Source organism: Toxoplasma gondii, chromosome II, assembly GCF_000006565.2.
Source record: "Toxoplasma gondii ME49 chromosome II, whole genome shotgun sequence".
In the NCBI taxonomy this organism is placed as follows: Eukaryota; Apicomplexa; class Conoidasida; order Eucoccidiorida; family Sarcocystidae; genus Toxoplasma; species Toxoplasma gondii.
In genome coordinates, this window is record NC_031469.1 from 101,927 (window position 1) to 119,486 (window position 17,560).

General features: G+C 51.0%; 3 protein-coding genes across 3 annotated transcripts; 2 read left to right on the top strand and 1 right to left on the bottom strand.

Moving 5' to 3' along the window:
* Window positions 1-484: 484 nt before the first annotated feature.
* On the top strand, window positions 485-5,508 carry TGME49_221170 (CAAX metallo endopeptidase). Its single transcript, XM_002369906.2, has 6 exons — window positions 485-1,700; window positions 2,223-2,348; window positions 3,296-3,458; window positions 3,991-4,181; window positions 4,548-4,705; window positions 5,118-5,508. The coding sequence occupies exons 1-6, from the start codon at window positions 1,131-1,133 to the stop codon at window positions 5,206-5,208; spliced, it is 1,299 nt and encodes a 432-aa protein (XP_002369947.1). The 5' UTR covers window positions 485-1,130; the 3' UTR covers window positions 5,209-5,508.
* Window positions 5,509-6,409: 901 nt separating this feature from the next.
* Window positions 6,410-12,837, bottom strand: TGME49_221180 (hypothetical protein; the record flags this gene model as incomplete). Its single annotated transcript, XM_002369907.1, has 6 exons — window positions 6,410-7,828; window positions 8,397-8,502; window positions 9,396-9,596; window positions 10,105-10,168; window positions 10,675-10,800; window positions 11,239-12,837. The coding sequence occupies 6 exons, from the start codon at window positions 12,835-12,837 to the stop codon at window positions 7,618-7,620; spliced, it is 2,307 nt and encodes a 768-aa protein (XP_002369948.1). The 3' UTR covers window positions 6,410-7,617.
* Window positions 12,838-13,841: 1,004 nt separating this feature from the next.
* Window positions 13,842-17,471, top strand: TGME49_221190 (mrna cleavage factor family protein, putative). Its single transcript, XM_002369908.2, has 2 exons — window positions 13,842-15,353; window positions 15,869-17,471. Exons 1-2 carry the CDS (start codon window positions 14,469-14,471, stop codon window positions 16,226-16,228), a joined length of 1,245 nt encoding a protein of 414 aa, XP_002369949.1. The 5' UTR covers window positions 13,842-14,468; the 3' UTR covers window positions 16,229-17,471.
* The last annotated feature ends 89 nt before the right edge of the window (window positions 17,472-17,560 follow it).

Consider the following 17,560-nt stretch of genomic DNA (forward strand, 5'->3'; position numbering starts at 1 on the left):
CAGGAAAAGTAAAGATGCAGTGGAAAACTCCAAGACATAATCCCGGCTCTGTCTAACGCCCAGAGGCGCCAATCCCTGCCCCGCCCGCTACCTTAAGTCCTCGGCTCGAGAACGACAACACTACAAACACTTACACAGCTGGACAGGGTTTGAGACTTCGGATGAGACAAAAAAGGCAAAAGACGAAGAAAATCGAGCAGAATAAGCCGAGGAAAAAGACGTCGCCGGGCGCCAAAAACGAGCCTTAAAATGACGCCGACGGACTGGCAGCGCGGAGGGTCCGGAGAATCGCGGACGAAAGCAGGTTGAAAGTACGGCTTCTGAGTATCCCTTCTTTTGAGTGGGAGGAAGAACGGAACCTGAAAAAAAGCGAGCGCTGACGAAACAGACGCGGAAAAGAATGGCGAGGACGAACTGAATGCGCACGAGAGGGAGCCAAAGGGCGAAAATCGACGCGCTGATTCGGCGTATATTCGGAGACAGACGACGAGAAACGATCCGACGGATGGGAAGGCGTGTGTGTCGGGCGAAAGCCGGAGAAACGCTGGATTTTCGCTTTACAACCACAGAAGAAAGGACAGCGCTCTTCTTTCTTGTCACATCTCTTCGTTCTCTCGATTTAGAACCGCCCCCGAAAACCTTCTCCCCAGTGTGCGCCGTCCACGGGTGTCTGATTTTTGCTGTTCCCTTCGCTGTCGAGGCGGGCTGGTCCTCTAATCTCTGTGCACAGGCTTTCGTGCTTTTTCTGTCGCCTTCCTTGCGTTTTCTCGCCTTTCTCTGTTTGGAGTTCCGTAATTCCCGTCATAACCGCCACGCATGCCCTTCCCCCTCTGCACATGTATCTCCTCGACGACTGCGAGAGTGTCTTGCTGCTGCTGCGGCTCGCTCTTTCCCCGTTTCTCCCGCGGCACTTTTCCAAATCCGCCGTCAAATCCGTCTCCTTTTCTTCCTCCCTCTCCGTCCACCTTTTCTTGTGTCTCGTTGGTCTGTCTTCGACTTTTCTGTCGGCCTTTTTGTGGCGCCGCTGCTGCTGTCCACCTGGCAGGCGCCTCCCTGTCGGCCCGTTTCTCTGTGTTTGCCGTTCCTGTTCCTCTCGTCTTTGAGCGTTTCTCCGTTTTTCGTTCCGCAAAATGGGGCTCGAGGCTCTTCCTCACTGGTTCTCGAATGTGCCTTGGCTGCATGTGTATCTGGGCTTCTCTGTCTCTGTCGAGTGCTTCGAGCAGTACCTGAATGCGCGGCAACTGCGGCGCTACGACGAGGCGAAGCCTCCGGAAAAGCTGGCGCATCTGGTCACGGAAGAGGAGTATGCGAAGACCAACGCGTACAACAAGGACAAGATGCGCTTCGGCATCTTTTCTTCTCTGTTCCAGACCTCGATCTCGCTCCTCTCCACGGCATGCTTCCTCGGGCCTTTCCTGTGGCGGCTGGCGGGGAACCTGGTGGGGAAGAACAGCAACGAGTACTCCCAGTCGCTCGCCGATCTGGCTCTCAGCGCCGTGATCGGAGAGTGCATCTCCACGCCCTTCCAGCTGTACGCGGACTTTGTTGTCGAGGAGAAACATGGATTCAACAAGAAAACGCTCGGCATCTTCGTCAAAGATAAACTCCTCAGTCTCGGTCTCACGGGTCTCATCGGCGGTCCGCTTGCATGCGCCGCCATCTGGCTCATCAAATGGGGTGGAAAATCTTTCTACCTCTGGGTGAGAAGTCACGAAAAACTGAGAAACACTGGACAACCCCACAAAGAATACTTTCGCGGTCGTCCAGATATATGTATATATGTATGTATATGTATGTATATATGTACATATATGTTAGGTAGATGTGCGTTCTCTGCATGCATGTGGTGTAGATGCATGCGTTTTCACGGAAGAGTTTGAGTGGTCTCATCTGTGCGCATGGAACATATACATGTCCGTGATAGACGCACAAGTCTGAAGGTCATATGTCTGTACTGTTTCGGAGTATGCATGGAGAGCGACGGAGTCTTCTTGGTCAAAAGAGGAAGACACAGAACCACGAGGAGATGCAGACGAAGAGAAAAAAAGAGGACTCCTCGAATGCTGTTAGTCGTTACCGGCCGAGAAACGCAAGTGCGACGATCTTTGGATGTTTCAGCGGTGGAGCCGAGCGTTCTGGACGCAGTCTTTGAGTTCCTTTGTAGAGCGGTCTTTCCAGGATTCGTTAAAGACTTGGTCTTTGTCGACTCTGTTCTTTCGCAGCTCTGGGGCTTCTCTGTGGCCACAACAATTGCCCTGATGTTCGTTTACCCCAATTTCATTGCGCCGCTCTTCAACAAATTCGAGCCACTCAAGGACGAAGAACTCCGCGGAAAAATCTGCGAGTTGGTGAGACACGAAAACATAAAAAATCCTCTCAGTCTCCTCTCTATCTCCTCTGTGTTCCTTCTCTTCGTTCTCCTCTTTTCTCTCTCCTCTGTGTTCCTTCTCTGTCTGTCTCCTCTTCTCTCTCTCCTCTGTGTTCCTTCTCTTCGTTCTCCTCTTGTCTCTCTCCTCTGTGTTCCTTCTCTTCGTTCTCCTCTTGTCTCTCTCCTCTGTGTTCCTTCTCTTCGTTCTCCTCTTTTCTCTCTCCTCTGTGTTCCTTCTCTTCATTCTCCTCTTGTCTCTCTCCTCTGTGTTCCTTCTCTTCGTTCTCCTCTTTTCTCTCTCCTCTGTGTTCCTTCTCTTCGTTCTCCTCTTTTCTCTCTCCTCTGTGTTCCTTCTCTTCATTCTCCTCTTGTCTCTCTCCTCTGTGTTCCTTCTCTTTGTTCTCCTCTTGTCTCTCTCCTCTGTGTTCCTTCTCTTCGTTCTCCTCTTGTCTCTCTCCTCCATCGTCGTTCTCTGTCTCTCTCCTCTTCTCTCTCTCCTCTGTGTTCCTTCTCTTCGTTCTCCTCTTGTCTCTCTGTTCGCTGCCGCGCGTCCTCTTTTCCTCGCGACGCGTTTCCGCGCCTTTTCTCGGTGCATGGAGGGGAAGAAGAGAGGAGAGCGACGAGGCGCGAAGTCCAGGGATCTAGGAAGAGCGGAGAGAGAAGAGGTGGAGGACGGACGAGAGAACTGAGAGCGATTAAGAAGCGTCCTGCGGCTCGTCTGTCATGGAGGGGGCTTCGGCGCTGCGCCTCGCGGAGGAGAGATTGGAGGCGAAAGAAGCCGTCGCATTGGAGAGCGACTCGCACTTGCGTTGAGTTCGAAGAAGACTCCCAGCGTTTTCATTTTCTTCTCTTGCGTACCCTCGCATGCACACAGAAAATGGTGCGAGTTACCTCTGAAAGTCTGGGTCGCGCTGCATGGTTCTGCAGGCGAAGAAACTGGACTTCCCACTCACTCAACTGTATGAGATGGACAACTCGAAGCGGTCTGGCCATAGCAACGCGTATTTCTACGGTTTCTGGTGGTCGAAAAGAATCGTCCTCTACGATACGCTCCTCCACTTGCCTCACGACCAGATTCTCGCGATTCTTGGTAAACACAGACACACACCGAAACGTGGAGAGAGCTTGGGGGAGTGAGTTGCGTTCCTCGTTCTCGATCTTGTTCTCTCTTTCCTCGGCTTCCCGGTTCTCCACATTGTCCTTCCTCTTCCTGGCCCTCCTTTCTTTCGTTCTCCTCGTCGTCTCCGTTTCCCTCTCGGCCGGCAGCTGTTGCGTCGCGATTCTTGTTCTGTAAAAAAAAAAAAAGTTTCAGGAGCTTCTTCTGCAGCGACGCCGCCGGCTGGCTCTCGCTCGCCTCGACGTTCTGAGTCCACTGCTCGCGGCTGCTGACTCTCGGACTGGACGTCGAGTTCCATGCAGTTTTCTGTTTTTCTTCGCTGCCGTCGCCATTTCTGCACTCCTGCAGGTTCTGCGCGATTTTCAACCGCGTGTAGAGCCTCGCAGAGAGGCTCAAGGCAGCCAGGCAGATCCCGTTCGATCGGCGAGGCGCTTCGCTCGAGTCTGCGCTGTATTTCTGTTGCATCTGCGATTTCTTTTTCCTGCGTTTGTCTCCGCTCTTTCAGGTCACGAGATGGGGCACTGGAAGAGAAGTCACACGACCAAGATGATGGCGGCGACTTTCCTTCAGCTCTTCTGCACTTTCTATCTCTTTGGCCTAGTGATGACCAGCGACGCGCTCTTCGACAGCTTTGGATACACAGACACCCGCGCTTCTGTCGTCGGTCTCAAGCTCTTCAGCAACATCTTTCTCCCCGTAAGCAACGCAGGTCTCGGACTCAAGCATGTCCTCGCGAAACGCCTTCTTCAAGCGTACTTCTCTGTGCCATTCTACGTCTTCATCTCCTCAGGGAAAGCAACACATGTGTATGTATGCATATATAATTGTTTGTATATTTATATATAAATATTTATATATAAATATTTGTGTATAAATATTTATGTATATGTGGAGACACTGGCATGTGTACAGACGTTTAAATGTGTATATCTGGAGACCAACAGTAGTTCAGAGTTGGCCTTCACATATTTGTTTCACATTCACTTGTGGTGGAGACTCTTTTCAGACGAGAAGGTTGTGTGCTTCGTAGTTCTGTTTTTGCCAGTCCTGTGTTTTTCTCAGGTCAATACGTTGATTTCTCTGCTGATGACAATGTACTCCCGCAAAAACGAGTTCGAAGCGGACGCATTTGCTTGCGAACTGGGCTACAGCGAATCTCTCAAGCAAGGCCTTATCGCCATTCACACAGAAAACAAAGCCTGCCTGGACCCAGACCCCTGGTAAGCGAGATTAAATCTTTCCTCAAAAAATGTCTTCTCCGTTCAAAAGGCTTGCTGCGATCTTATCTCTACTTGCAGATCCATATGCATATATGTATCTTTACATATATTTATACAATGTATATATATATATATATATGTATGCATCTCTAGAGGTGTATATGGTCTGATGGAGAGACAAAGAGACTGAATAGATAACTATGGAGAGGCAGCTATAGGTAGATCCATAGATAAGGAAATGGGTGGCTGAGCAGGTGAATGCCATACACGGTTATAAGGAGATATAAAGAAACACAGACCATATAGATAAATGTATTGATGAATGGTTAGGTACCCGAGTAATATATATATATATATATAAGAGTATGCGTTTTTGGTGCGTGATTCTGATTGGTATTTCATTGTCTTTCAGGTTCTCCTTTTGGCACTACAGCCACCCGCCGCTGCTGGAGCGTCTGCGGGCGATCGAAGCAATCGAAGAGAAACAATCGAAGAAGAATTAGTTGCCTGATAACGACAGGCGCAGGATTTGTGCCCTGTGCAGCTTTCCCTCCATTCTTTGTTTGAAAAGAAAAACCGACTGAAGCGACTTTCTTCGCAGTCTCTGAAAAACAGGAACATCACTGTTTGAATTCCTTGTTCCTGTCTCGGCCCAGACGTCAAAGACTCAATTTAGTGCATGCGGTCGCTGCATACGCAGAGGCTCTGTCCAGATGGAGACAGAAGCTGCTCGTGAGCAGACTTCTCCTGGCGATGCTTTCTCGAACATGCTTCCCCTAGATCACAGTCTCGATCTTCGCGCCAACAACGAATCAAAACATATATATATATATATATATATATATATAAATGTAGGTTTTCCTTAATTGCGATTCTTATAGCAGACAAGCTTCTCTATTCAGGAAGCTGACTCCACTCTTTCAGCCGTCCCCCCGTTTTCAAGCTCTAGGTCCGCATGAATAAAAGTATAAATTTATCTGTATAGGTGTGTATGTTTAAATGTGGGTATCCAAGGAGTGTGACGAATATCTCCTGTGCAATCAAGAGCGGGTGTCTGCCGGCTGGAAAAGGAGGCTGAGAGGAGGCAGTGTTGAGAGAAGCAGCATTTGCTGGTGCAGAGAATGGCGCGGGTCATCTTTAGAGACAACAGGCGCTCTGTGGAGAAAGGATTTTTGTTGGCGAATCATTCGAATTCCTATTTCATTCCTCGAAAGAGTTCATGAAGTGCTAGCTTTCTTGACCCCATATTCGCGAGATTCTCTCGAATCCGGAGAAACGGCTGCCGGTTCCCTCGAAAGCCACTGCGAGTCAAATCTCTCTTCCGACGAGAAGGCTGGCCGTTAAAAAAGCAATTCGAAGTGTTTTCGAGACGTTTTTTGTCTTTCCTTCTCCGGAAATTGTCGCAGTTGAATGTCTGGTGCATTAAGCGTACAATAGGGCAGACTTCTAGTGAGGTCTCCTGACTGAGCTGCGACTGTGCGGTCGAGAAAAGAGTTTTCCGTGGCTCTGCTCGTTTTCTGCAATTCTCTTTGCGGCGCCCGGAACTAAAAAGTAGGACAGAAAGGCGACTTCAACACAGACGCGCGTACCCAGTGTCTTCTGCGAGATGGAGAGGTCCAGGTCCTCGCTGTTCTTTGACATTCAGCAGTGCAGACACACAAGTCGAGCCTCAAAAACGAGACCTGAGAAGGCCTCCCAGGGGTCTGTGAGAATGCGATGTTTAGAAATTTATACAAAAAAACAAAGATCACTGGTCAGAGGTGCCTCGCTCAAAAAGTCTTCCCTCGCATTTGTGAAAAGGAAACTAACGGCGGCGACTGCGACTCATGAGTCGCAAAAACGGAGGACAGACACTTCGGTCGAAAAAACACAAAGTCAAACACGCAGAAAAACGGAATCGCCAAAGTCACTCGAATAAAACTGCAACCTCAAAGAGAGTCACAGGCATGCATATATTTGCATTAGACGAAATATATATATATATATATACATACATATACACATATATGCTTATCTGTAGATATAAATATACAGAGATACTGATATGTTTGTATACATTTGCTTCTTTTTGTACGCGCATGCATTTTCGGAGATCTCGGTCCCGTGCATTTTAGTTGCGTACAATATCCCGAGAAAAGTGAGGAGAGAACTGCTGAGAGCCAGTGTGCCCCGCAGGACTGTTTGAAGAACGAGGAGAAAGACATTTTTCCTTCGTTATGCCCCATAAAACGATACAAAAAGTGTGCCTTGTGACAGAACAGAGACTTGCACACAAATCGTTCCCTCGCTGTTTATGTATACACTGCATATGCATCGCGAAAGTCGGATCTCTGTGTACACAAATGCATGTGCAGATGCCATTTGACAAAAGACACAGAACATGCTAGAATCCTTTTTAAGATTCCGCCAACGAGACCACATCGACTCTTCATTTTTCCTAAAGTTCTGTGTCTTGCAGCTTCGGAACATCCGAGCTGCTTCCCCATACACGCAACCAACTGCATGCACACACATATTTAAATAAATATGCGTATGTGAAGATTTACTCTGGTAAACATCCAACCCCAAACAACACCACACGGAAACTTGAGCAACCATCGCCATTTACATATGCATATACACATATACGTATGTAATATTCAGGCACATACATATGCATATATATATATATACATATATATATATATATATATATATGTACAGATATATATGTATGTGTACACATGTATGTATAGCGCTTATATATGTCCTTGCACCAACCTACTTACACAGTTATGTACATATCCGTATCTATCTATATGTATTTGTATATGTGTGTATGGCACAGACGGTATGGACGCGGTATCGGCTGAACAGGGACACTGGGAGATCTGTGCAGTCACCTTTCAAGGGCATTTGCTGCACTCGCATTGCTAGAGACGCGGCGAGAGTCTGGTGGAAGGAAGAGAGTCAGCGCGTCGATTTTCCGGTTCGCTTTCAGAGCCTGCCGATCCCGCAGTTCTCACAGAAGCAGGCTTCGTTGGCGAGGAAAACATTCGAAAAGGTAAACGCTGTCGCCCTGGAAAACTATCGGAGCGCACCGATTCGGGGGCGCCCGCCGTCTGCGCGTTCAACGACTGTTGCCTGAGGAACATGAGAAACATGCTCGCAGAAAAGCAGAACAGTCGCCGTCTGGTGGGGCTTCCTGTTCCTGTGGCTCTCTCGGGTCTTGACTCTCAAACTTCGCCTCGACGCAAGAGGCTCTGCAGAGGTCGTCGAACTTCAAAAACAACACGGAACTCGCAAATCTACCTACAAGCGCTCTGAAACAGACCTCGAAAACGCAGGTCAAAAAAACAAGAACTCCATTTAATCCCCGAAAAAACACACACGCATCGACATGTACACAAATACAAGTATATATATATATATATATATATATATATATATATACATACATGTATAAGCATGTGTACGCACAATCACATATCTGATGTGTATAACCATTCGTGTACACCCAGGTATACATATATATATATATATATACGTGTACATAAATAAATATATATATATATATATATATATATATATATACGTACATGTTGGGACAGAAAGGAAGCGAGTTGTTCTATGACACACGAAGACGTTCTGACCTTCGTCAAGCGTCTCTGGGAAAAGGTGAAGTTGAACTTCCTCAGAAGGGTCTCTCTACCTGCTTTCGAAGCCGTATCGAATGTACCGGCTGTTCATCTTTAGTTCGCGGAATATGGGCGCGAAGCCGACGACGATTCCCAGCAGAAAACCAACCAGGCATCCGACTGGAAAAGATAAACACAGAAGAAGGAATCACTTTTCTCCAGAATCGCAGTCCACCCTCACAGATGATTTTGGAAACGCGGAAGCCGGCCCCGCTGCTATCGCACGAAGGCTTTGCGGCGTCAGAAACAGGTCTTCAGAAAGGAAAATCTTCGGGAGTGCACTCCGCAGCAGCATGTCTGCGAAATTTCAGCGGCGACGAGACACAAACTCGCGCTCTTTCACCTCGACAAAAGCAGACGCGTCAAGTTTGGTTGGACATACAGTGCTCGCGACACTGTCTGGACTTCACAGAGTGAACAGGACACAGAGCAGAAGAGAGAGGAAATCGAGTGTAGAGCTAGAGGAATCCTTCTTGAGTTCCCAGTTCGTTGTGTCTAAGCCACGAACAGAGGGATTTGCCAACATTCGCACGGCGAACAGAAAATCTCGGCCTCCTCCTCTGCCGGTCGGAGAAAGAACCGCGACAAAGACCAGAGAAAAACGAAACCCAAAATCACAGGTTCACGAATCCTTTTGCACGCTTTGGGAGAGATCTCCTTCCTTTGTTTGTAGAGCACCTGTTGCCCGCGTTTTGCGTCCACCACACTGGACAAATGGTCTCTCTACAGAAAATGTCCACGACCGAGAACTAAATAAAAGAGGAACAGAGCGACGCGGCTCCCAGGTGTCCACAGAGGAGAGACCGGCTTCTGCCCAGAGGACGTCCGAACAGAACTCCGGGACTGGTAAACAAGCTGGTCAAAAACGTCGACGAGAGGAGCGACAGAGGCGAGATGCGTCGCAGAAACGAAGAACTTCCATCTGACAGCTTCTGTCTACAGCAGCAAGCGTTGAGAGAGCACGAGAAGACTGCTTCTTGTAATAAGAGTCAAGACCTAGGATCCGTCCTTACGAGAAACAGACAGAGCGCCGGGATGGATCAGAGCCGCCGTCGAAGCTCCTGCGAGCAGTCCACCGACTGCGCCTACGCCTGCTCCTCGCTTCCCCAGCAGCACGACAGAAACTGAAAAAGCCATCAGGCCGCCGCCAAGGTATAGAGCGCCCGGCCAACAGCCGCGCACCAGTCCTCCAGTCAACCCACCGCCGAGCAGGCCTGAACAGAGCGTTTGCGCAGGAATGCGTGAGCCGTTTCGGCCGCTCTCGAGCTCTAGAGAGACTCGCTCTCGTCTCAGACGCCAGATATCCAACAGCCGATCGCCAGCCGCCCAAGCAAGCCAAAACAGCAACTGGAACACACACCTGGTTCACTCTGTCTCTTTCCAAACAAATATATACATATATATATATATATAAGGATATATGGAGACAGAAATGTAGGGACGCATATATATATATATATAAAGATAGACAAAGATATAGAGACATGAATATATATATATATAGAGAGAGAGAGACTATATATTTATATACATATATATATGGGTATACATGAACGAACATAGAAACGACGTATATAGATGCAGATAGATACCAATACAGGTAGATATACGCAGATGGGGACGATGGGGAACCTGCGTTGTCGCTTGAGGGAAAATGGGAAAAAGTGGAGATGTTCAGAGGGATGATTGTTGGGGAAGCAGGGGAGAATGGATGCAACCTACCAACGCTGGCAGAGAGCAGAATGGCGAATCCGCCTCCTCGGAAGAACATGGAGGAGAAGAAGCCCTGTAAAGCCGCAGAAGGAGGCAGGCTCTCATGTGTCGTAGAGATGAGAAAGCCACGAGAAAACAGGAAAAGGAAAGACTCCCGGATGCCGCAGACGAAGAAGAAAACTCGCTTTTATTAGAGTTCGCTTTTCTCTCGACGCCGCGTTGAGCACAGAAGAAGAAAAAAGTGAAGAAACAAGATGAATGAGTCCTCGTAAAACACCCCGAAAGCAGAGTGCCAGCAGCTCAGGTAGAGGAAGGCGAAACGCAGTGCATAATAGAGAGAACGCGATCCGCAGAGTCAGTGAGAATACCCTCACAGACATCACACGAAAAGTGAGGAAGAAACATGCTCATCTGCAGATGTAGGTCCACTCGCCCAAGAGACGAGAGAACCTGTCCGAAAGGTTCTTCCGAAACTTGGAAGAGAGCGTTGACGCGGTTGACGACACCGTCCGACACCTGCATATCTTGGAGTACGCCCCTCTTCGACCAAGAGTTTCCACATTTTGAAGGACGTCTCACCTTGGAGAAGACCTGAGACATGAGCACCGCGGCCAGGACGACGACGATTATGCACGTGACTAAACTCGCGACTCCTCCGAGGACTATGGGGACGCAGTCGCATCGGTCGATGCACGAAGAAGTATCCTGAAAAAGGAAAAAAAGACATTTGTTTTCCAGACCCAGATCGACTGTGCGTTTCAGGACCGCCACGTTCGGCGCTTTTCAGCAGCACCCTCAGGGCTTCTGTGACCGGCCCTGGCCTCTCTGTTGGGTCGCTTCCTGCCCTTCTTTTCTCCCGCACTGGGTTCCCAGTCTGAGAAGAGAGGGACCTCTGAATCGACGAAACGCTTCTTTGTGCGATGCGTCGAAGGACTCTTCGCCTCGACGTTCACTGACTCGTAGTCCCAAAGCTTGACGCACTTCTCGAAAACATGAAATCGGACAACACACCGGCTGAAGAGGCCAGAGCACGCCAGCGAGAAAAAACGCGAGAAAAGAAACTGAAGACACTCGGCCAAAATTCACCAAGAGGAGCAACGCCAGGCACCCGAGGCCGACCCACAGCCCAGAGGACGAACTCACCTCTTCTGCATGCGCCAAGATGGCCACAGCTGGCGCAGGCACCGACTCCGACACGAGAGGAATCGCAGGCGCAACTCTGGACGACCAATACGCATCTCTCCCTTTCCCTTCTTCCTTTTCACTGTCGCCTTTGCTTTCCATCAGGTGAACAGGCTGCTGAGCGACTCTTGCGTCGACCTTTGTCCCCACTCCTCCCGAATCCTGCTTGCTCGACGTCTCCCCCGGAGACCCGGTACCTGCACCCGAATCGCCGTCCGCAGCCGCTCCCGCTAGCGGGGCTCCTGAGACACCAGAAGAAAGTCGCGAAGAAAACGCCCCCGGAGCCTCGAAAACTCGTGGAGAACCAGACTGCGCACTTGCTGTCGAGACAGCTGGACCTGTCGCGGAAACAGCTGGAGCTGAGGCAACTGGAACTCCAGAAAAGGTTTGTGTCGACACAGCTGGATCTGTCGCGGAAACAGCTGGAGCTGAGGCCACTGGAACTCCAGAAATGGTTTGTGTCGACACAGCCGGATTTGTCGCGGAAACAGCTGGAGCTGAGGCCACTGGAACTCCAGAAATGGTTTGTGTCGACACAGCCGGATCTGTCGCGGAAACGGCTGGAGCTGAGGCCACTGGAACTCCAGAAATGGTTTGTGTCGAGACAGCTAGATCTGCCGCGGCGGAACCAAGCTTTTGGGCGGAGAGTGTCGCTACAGCGGGAGGAGGAGTAGCGGCTGTGAGGAAGTTTGTGTTTCCGGTTAGATCAGAGAGACGTTGGGCGACTTGCGAATCTCGGGAACTTGGTTGTTGCGCTGCAAAGGCCTTCTGTAAATCTGCTTGCAGGGGAAGGCGTGGAACTCCAGTTGGCAGTTGAAGAGCGGGGACGGCAACGGGCGCGAGCGGCGCAGAAAAGCGCTGGATAGGCGTCGCCGTGAAATTGGGGATCGGCTGCGGAGGCACAGAGTCTGCAGTCGCCGACGAGCGAGCGGGCGCCTCGGTCTGGGGTAGAGGTACACCCGAAGCAGGCAAGGTAGAAGGCGCGGGAGCTACCACAGTTTGGGGTGCAGCCACAGAAGGATCTGCAGAAGGCACAGAAGCAAGAAGTGAAGGCGATGTTGGTTTGCTGAGGCCAGGCATCGATTCGGTCACGCGGGAGAAGGGTGCAGGTGGAGGGTGGAGGACGAGGTCGGGAGAAAAGGACGGGGAAGGAATGTGCGCGGGAGATGAGAGGGTCGACGCGCGGGCAGGTTCTGAAGGAAGCTTCTGAACCTCAGGAACGCTTCGAACGAGGATGTCACGCGCGACTGTCGCCGGCATAGTGCTGGCGTCAACCGCGTAGAGACCAGCAGCGTAAACGGGGTAAGAGCTGTCGGCGGCGCCTGCAGGTGAAGGGGGAAGTCTGGAAAGAGAAGCAGCACCGTGATCCAGAACAGAAACTCTGTTTTTCGAAGGATCAACGACCGCGGGAGCGAGTCGCCGCAACGCTCCGTCCCCGTCGCGCTGCACTGCAGTCCGCCAGCGGACGGCGCAGCCCTCTCGGGGCGCGGCGAGGCTCGCAACCAGGAAGAAAAAAATGCATCGACAGACGCCGGAGGCCCGGTGGATGGAGCCCGCCATCTTGCACAACCTCTGGGAAGATTTGAAGAAAAGCAGTCGAGACTTGGGCGAACTGCAGACGCAGAAAACGTCTGCAGAGCGTCTTCCGTGCAGCGGGTTCTACGCTCTACCGGTCTCAAAACGTCGTCACACGGGGGTTTTACCACCGTCGAAGCGGGGACTCCCAGACTCGGCGTGGTGTTCCAAAGTGTGAAATCCGAACCAGAATACACACACAAACAGACGAAACGGGGAATGCCTCAAAAACTCGAAAAGCTGCGATCGGACAGCTTGCCCAGCGACGCCGCAGCGACACCACACCCGTCCAGCTGGATACAGTGCGCCTCTCGGCTCTGTACGCGACGCGCCAGTTAAAAGCTCTGGAGGGGAATTTACGGGTGAAAATCGAATTGGGAAGCGACGCGCGTGGAAAGAGGGAGGAAACGCGGGGGAAACTGGAAATGAAAACTGCCGAGTGCACGCCAGAACGATGGAGAAACCGACGGCAGAGACGGCGCAGCGTCGCTTTGCCCGGCGGTGGGTAGAATCGATACGACGTGGACTCGCGCTCGAAACCCCGATGTTTGCCGCCGACTGCCGTTCATCAGATGAGGACACAAAAGTGGAAAGCGTGGAAACAATGTGTAATTAAAGTCCGCCACAAAAAAGCATCTATGCATCCCCCTAAATCGAGAAACGGCAGCGAAAGACAGCTAGCCCCCAACCTCGGGTGTACGTACGTACACCCGAGAGGATCCAGCACGCGCTGTCGGGAATCGAGACGATCGGCCGGAACGAGTTCCTGCGCAAAAGAGACGTGCATTTCACTGGATTTTCCCAGAGAAGTGTGCTGTCCCTAGAGTTGTATGGACAGGGAAAAAATGGAAAGACTTGTCTTCCTTCAGGAAATTCGCGCAGTCTGCAAAAGCGACGCACCACCGCTCCTTGTCTTTTGCTTTTTTGCCGACGGCACTGTACACTACACCCGCCAGAGACCGATCTGCGCATGCACAGAAGAGATGAAAGCGCGCGCTGGCAATCGACATGCACAGAAGCAGCAAGCAAAGCGAAAAGCAGGAGGATCTGCCTACGCATCCACGGAGGAAGAAAGTTTTTCTCGAGATTTCCTCGCTTTTATAGGCACCTGATCGATAGACGCTTCACTTGGGGGACTGTCGACTTGGGGTGATCTACGCTGGAGTTGACCTTTGCTCGCGTTCTTTTCTCGGCTGTTTCTTCTTGTCCCAGGGTGTAATGCAACCATTTGAAAGCGGCAATTTTGAACAAGCCTCTAGCCTGTTTTCGTCTTTTTCCCTCGTTTCTCTCCAGGATTATCTCCCTTCCTTTCACCCTCCATAATCGGGGCTCGTCTGGTCCTCCTCCACGCACTGTCTCCTCACCTGTAGCCGTTTCTATTCGCGACTAGCTTTCTGTTTTCTTGACTTCCCTTGTCCGTTTTTTCTCCCCCCTCCCCTGAGGTCTCGCCCTCCGTTTTCCACTGGCAAATCTCTCCGTTCTCTCGTCGTTTCCCCCCCGTCCTGTCCTCCCTTTTCTCCGTTCCCCTCTACAAAGTGCGGCGGCCCAAAGACGACGACTTCGCATCTGGCTTTTCCTTGTTTCCAGCGAAGCGCTTCTCTTTCTTGACTGTCCAGATGGAAGTCTTGGAAACAGATCCGGAGGCTTCTGCCCTCGAGGAGGCGCTCCCCTCGCCAGCGTCGCCGGCGCCGTCGGGGGGAAGCGCGCCTTCTCTCAGCGTCTCTGCCGTCCCCTTTCCTTCTCCTGGGCCTCCCGAATTCCCCGACGAAGATTCTGACGTCCTCGCAGACCTCGAAAACTTCGACGAACCTTCTCTGCGCTCGAAACGTCTCCCCGAGGTGCACGCGCAAGCCTCCGACGCAGCCGCGGGCGTCTCTGCCGCCCAGGGAGAGACCCCAGAGGTTGGAGATCCGGCGCGGCTCGGTTCCGGGACAGACGGCAGTCACCCGTCGCATGCGCAGACGAGTTTGCGGCGGGAGATGCGCGACGCAGACTGGGCTGTCTACTCTGCGGCCTCGTACGAGTCGCAGGTCGACCCTGCCCTGGAGGGGAAATGGGAGTTTCTGTCTCCGGGAGGCGGAGAGCAACAAGGAGGCCGAGCGGCTGCGCTGCTGCGGAAGCGCCTGGCGAGTTACCAGCGCCAAGGTCTCAGACGTACTGTGGCTCCCGTATTCTTCTGTCACCTTCGGGAGTACGTCCACCTGCTGCTGCTGTTCCACCGAGAGACGCGCAGATACTCGCTCTTCACTTTCAAGGCGAAGAGCTGGGAGCGGCCTGAAGTCGTTCTGGAGAGAAAACTTGCGCGCTTGTTCACCAAGCACCGGTCGGAGGTCGACCGAAACGTCAACTACACCTGGGTGGCTGACCAGAAAAGCGAAGGCGTTGCTGCGGAGGTCGGAGAGTTTCTCGGCGAGTGGTGGCGAGTCGAGTTCGACGAGGAGCCCCAGCCATTCCTCCCGCCTCACGTCACCCGACCCAAGGAACGCATTCGTCTCTACCAGGCAAGCGGCCTCGCAAAACGTCCAGGTCTTCCGCTCGCGCGAGACTCAAACGCCTCAACATCTTTCCATTCGTCCTCCACGAAGACTGGAGCTGGCCGCGCCCATGATGGTAGAGGGAGACGGACCTCTCACACACACAAATGCATCTATACATCTATCTATCTATCTATATATATATATATATATACATATTTATATAGATCTGCATATACATATATATACATATGTATACATATATATATATATATACATATGTATACATATATAGAGAGAGATGTCTGTGTGTGTGTGTAATTCGGTAGTGACGGGGTGTGTCTTTCTGTTGAGTCTCCGGAATCGCTGTATGTCTGGTCGGGGGTCGTGTGAAGTCTTTTTTGCCTGTTGCATTTTTTCTGTCCTCCGGGTGGTTTCCGTTTCCAACTTCTCAGAAATCGCGGTGGAACGAGAAGCCTCGCCTTCGTGGCTTTTACGAGACTCTCACCTCCCCAGGACTCCGTCTGTTTCTGCTTTCGCAGGTTCAGCTTCCACCCAAGTGCTCCTTCCGCCTGCCGCCTGCGTTCTCGCTCGCGGCCCTGCCTCTCTTCGACCTTCTGCGGCCGGAGATCCACGGCGTTGCGTTGTCGGGTCTCCCTCACGTCGTCTCACGCTTCCGCTTCCGCCTGCTGTCTCCGTCGCTGGATGGTTTCGTCTCTTCTGCGAACCTGCGCAGGCCGCGAGGAGGCCAACAGGAAGGAGACGCGGAGGAACTCTCCGGAGAGTATCTCGCGGAACTCGAGCGAATGAACACAAGTCAAGATGGAGAACTGTCACACATCCACGGCGCCACAGAGGAACTGCCTCCGGAACTGGCTGCACTCGCAGAAGAAGAAAACTAGAAAGTCGTCGAGGGAGAGGAACAGAAAGGTCTGAAACAGCGGGAGACGCAGAAGAAGAACGGGAGCAGAAGAAGACTGGGAAGCGCAGAGACCTGCAGGGAGGAGAAGAAAGATCTCTCTATCTCCCGAGACCGAAGAAAGGACGACGCGGAGAAAAGAAAGCGCAGAACGGCGGCGGAAGAAAAAGAATGTGAACGTGAAAATTCCGTGGTTCTGCTGCCGCCCATTACTCGAAGACGATATGATGAGAGTGAACTAGGAGAGGCGCGCAAAGAATCAGAAGGTTGAGAGGAAAGAAGAAAGTGACAGCGTGGAGAAGTCGGAGAAGAAAGAGATCAAGAGAGAGGAGGCGTGGAGAAAGATGCCATGTGGTGGAACAGAGATATCTGAGAAACAGAGGAACCTGGAGAAAGCAGACACGACTGCAAGAACCGCGAACCAGAACTGTATAACTCAAATCGAATAGAGACATTATAGTACCTAGGATACGGAATATGACTCCAGTTATGAGATACAGACAGCCCCCTGCAGCGGCAGGCTAATGAGCAGTGCGAAAACATAAAGAGAAAAGGGGAACGTTATTTCGTGGGGACGTCTACTTTCCCTCGTTGTGGTGCAAAGGGTAGTGTGAATCTTGGACAAAAAACCTGAGCTTCACATGTTCGCCGCATGCATCTCATCCAGGGAGCCCAGGTGAACACTATTTGCATTCATGCACATTGTACATATACGTATACGTATGTATCTCAAGTATATGCACACATGTATGACTGTCTGTGTGTAGAGGCATACATATATGTATACGGGAGTTCAGGGTACATTGGCACGAATAGGAGGGAGACCTGTTTTTATCTGTAGATACAGATAGATACATCCTAATAACATTTATATATAGATACATACATACAGATATATACTGCATGTATGTATATGTTTATGTGTGTACGAGGCGAAAAACGCATTCGTACAGTTTCCGACATCTTTCGTGATTGCCTTGCGAAAGCCTTTGTCACTTCTCATTCGTTTTTGCAGCCTAACTGCCTTCCCGTTTTAAGTTTTTTCTCTGGACTCTGAAGAAACTCCCTGGACCGGATACACTGTCTCTTTTCTCCGTCCATTTTTTTATCGCCTCGCTGCAGGCGGCACTTCTGTTTTCCTTCTTTCTCGTCGTTTCTCTGAATCTATATATCCATGTATCCGCTCTCTGTCGCTTCCTCACATCTCCTCTACCTCGCGATTTCTTTTCGTCACACTTCCTCTACGTAGCTCTGCCTCTGCGTCGTCTCTTGAAGAAGCGGGCGTTGAAAGCAGCGGGTGGAGAGAGAAACCATA

Bases quoted from the DNA above. Each gene is read 5' to 3' on its own strand.
- TGME49_221170 (XM_002369906.2), top strand. From the start codon at position 1,131: ATGGGGCTCGAGGCTCTTCCTCACTGGTTCTCGAATGTGCCTTGGCTG. The intron at 1,701-2,222 runs GTGAGAAGTCAC...GTTCTTTCGCAG, and splicing joins GAAAATCTTTCTACCTCTGG to CTCTGGGGCTTCTCTGTGGC. The intron at 4,706-5,117 runs GTAAGCGAGATT...ATTGTCTTTCAG, and splicing joins TGCCTGGACCCAGACCCCTG to GTTCTCCTTTTGGCACTACA.
- TGME49_221190 (XM_002369908.2), top strand. From the start codon at position 14,469: ATGGAAGTCTTGGAAACAGATCCGGAGGCTTCTGCCCTCGAGGAGGCG. The intron at 15,354-15,868 runs GCAAGCGGCCTC...CTGCTTTCGCAG, and splicing joins AACGCATTCGTCTCTACCAG to GTTCAGCTTCCACCCAAGTG.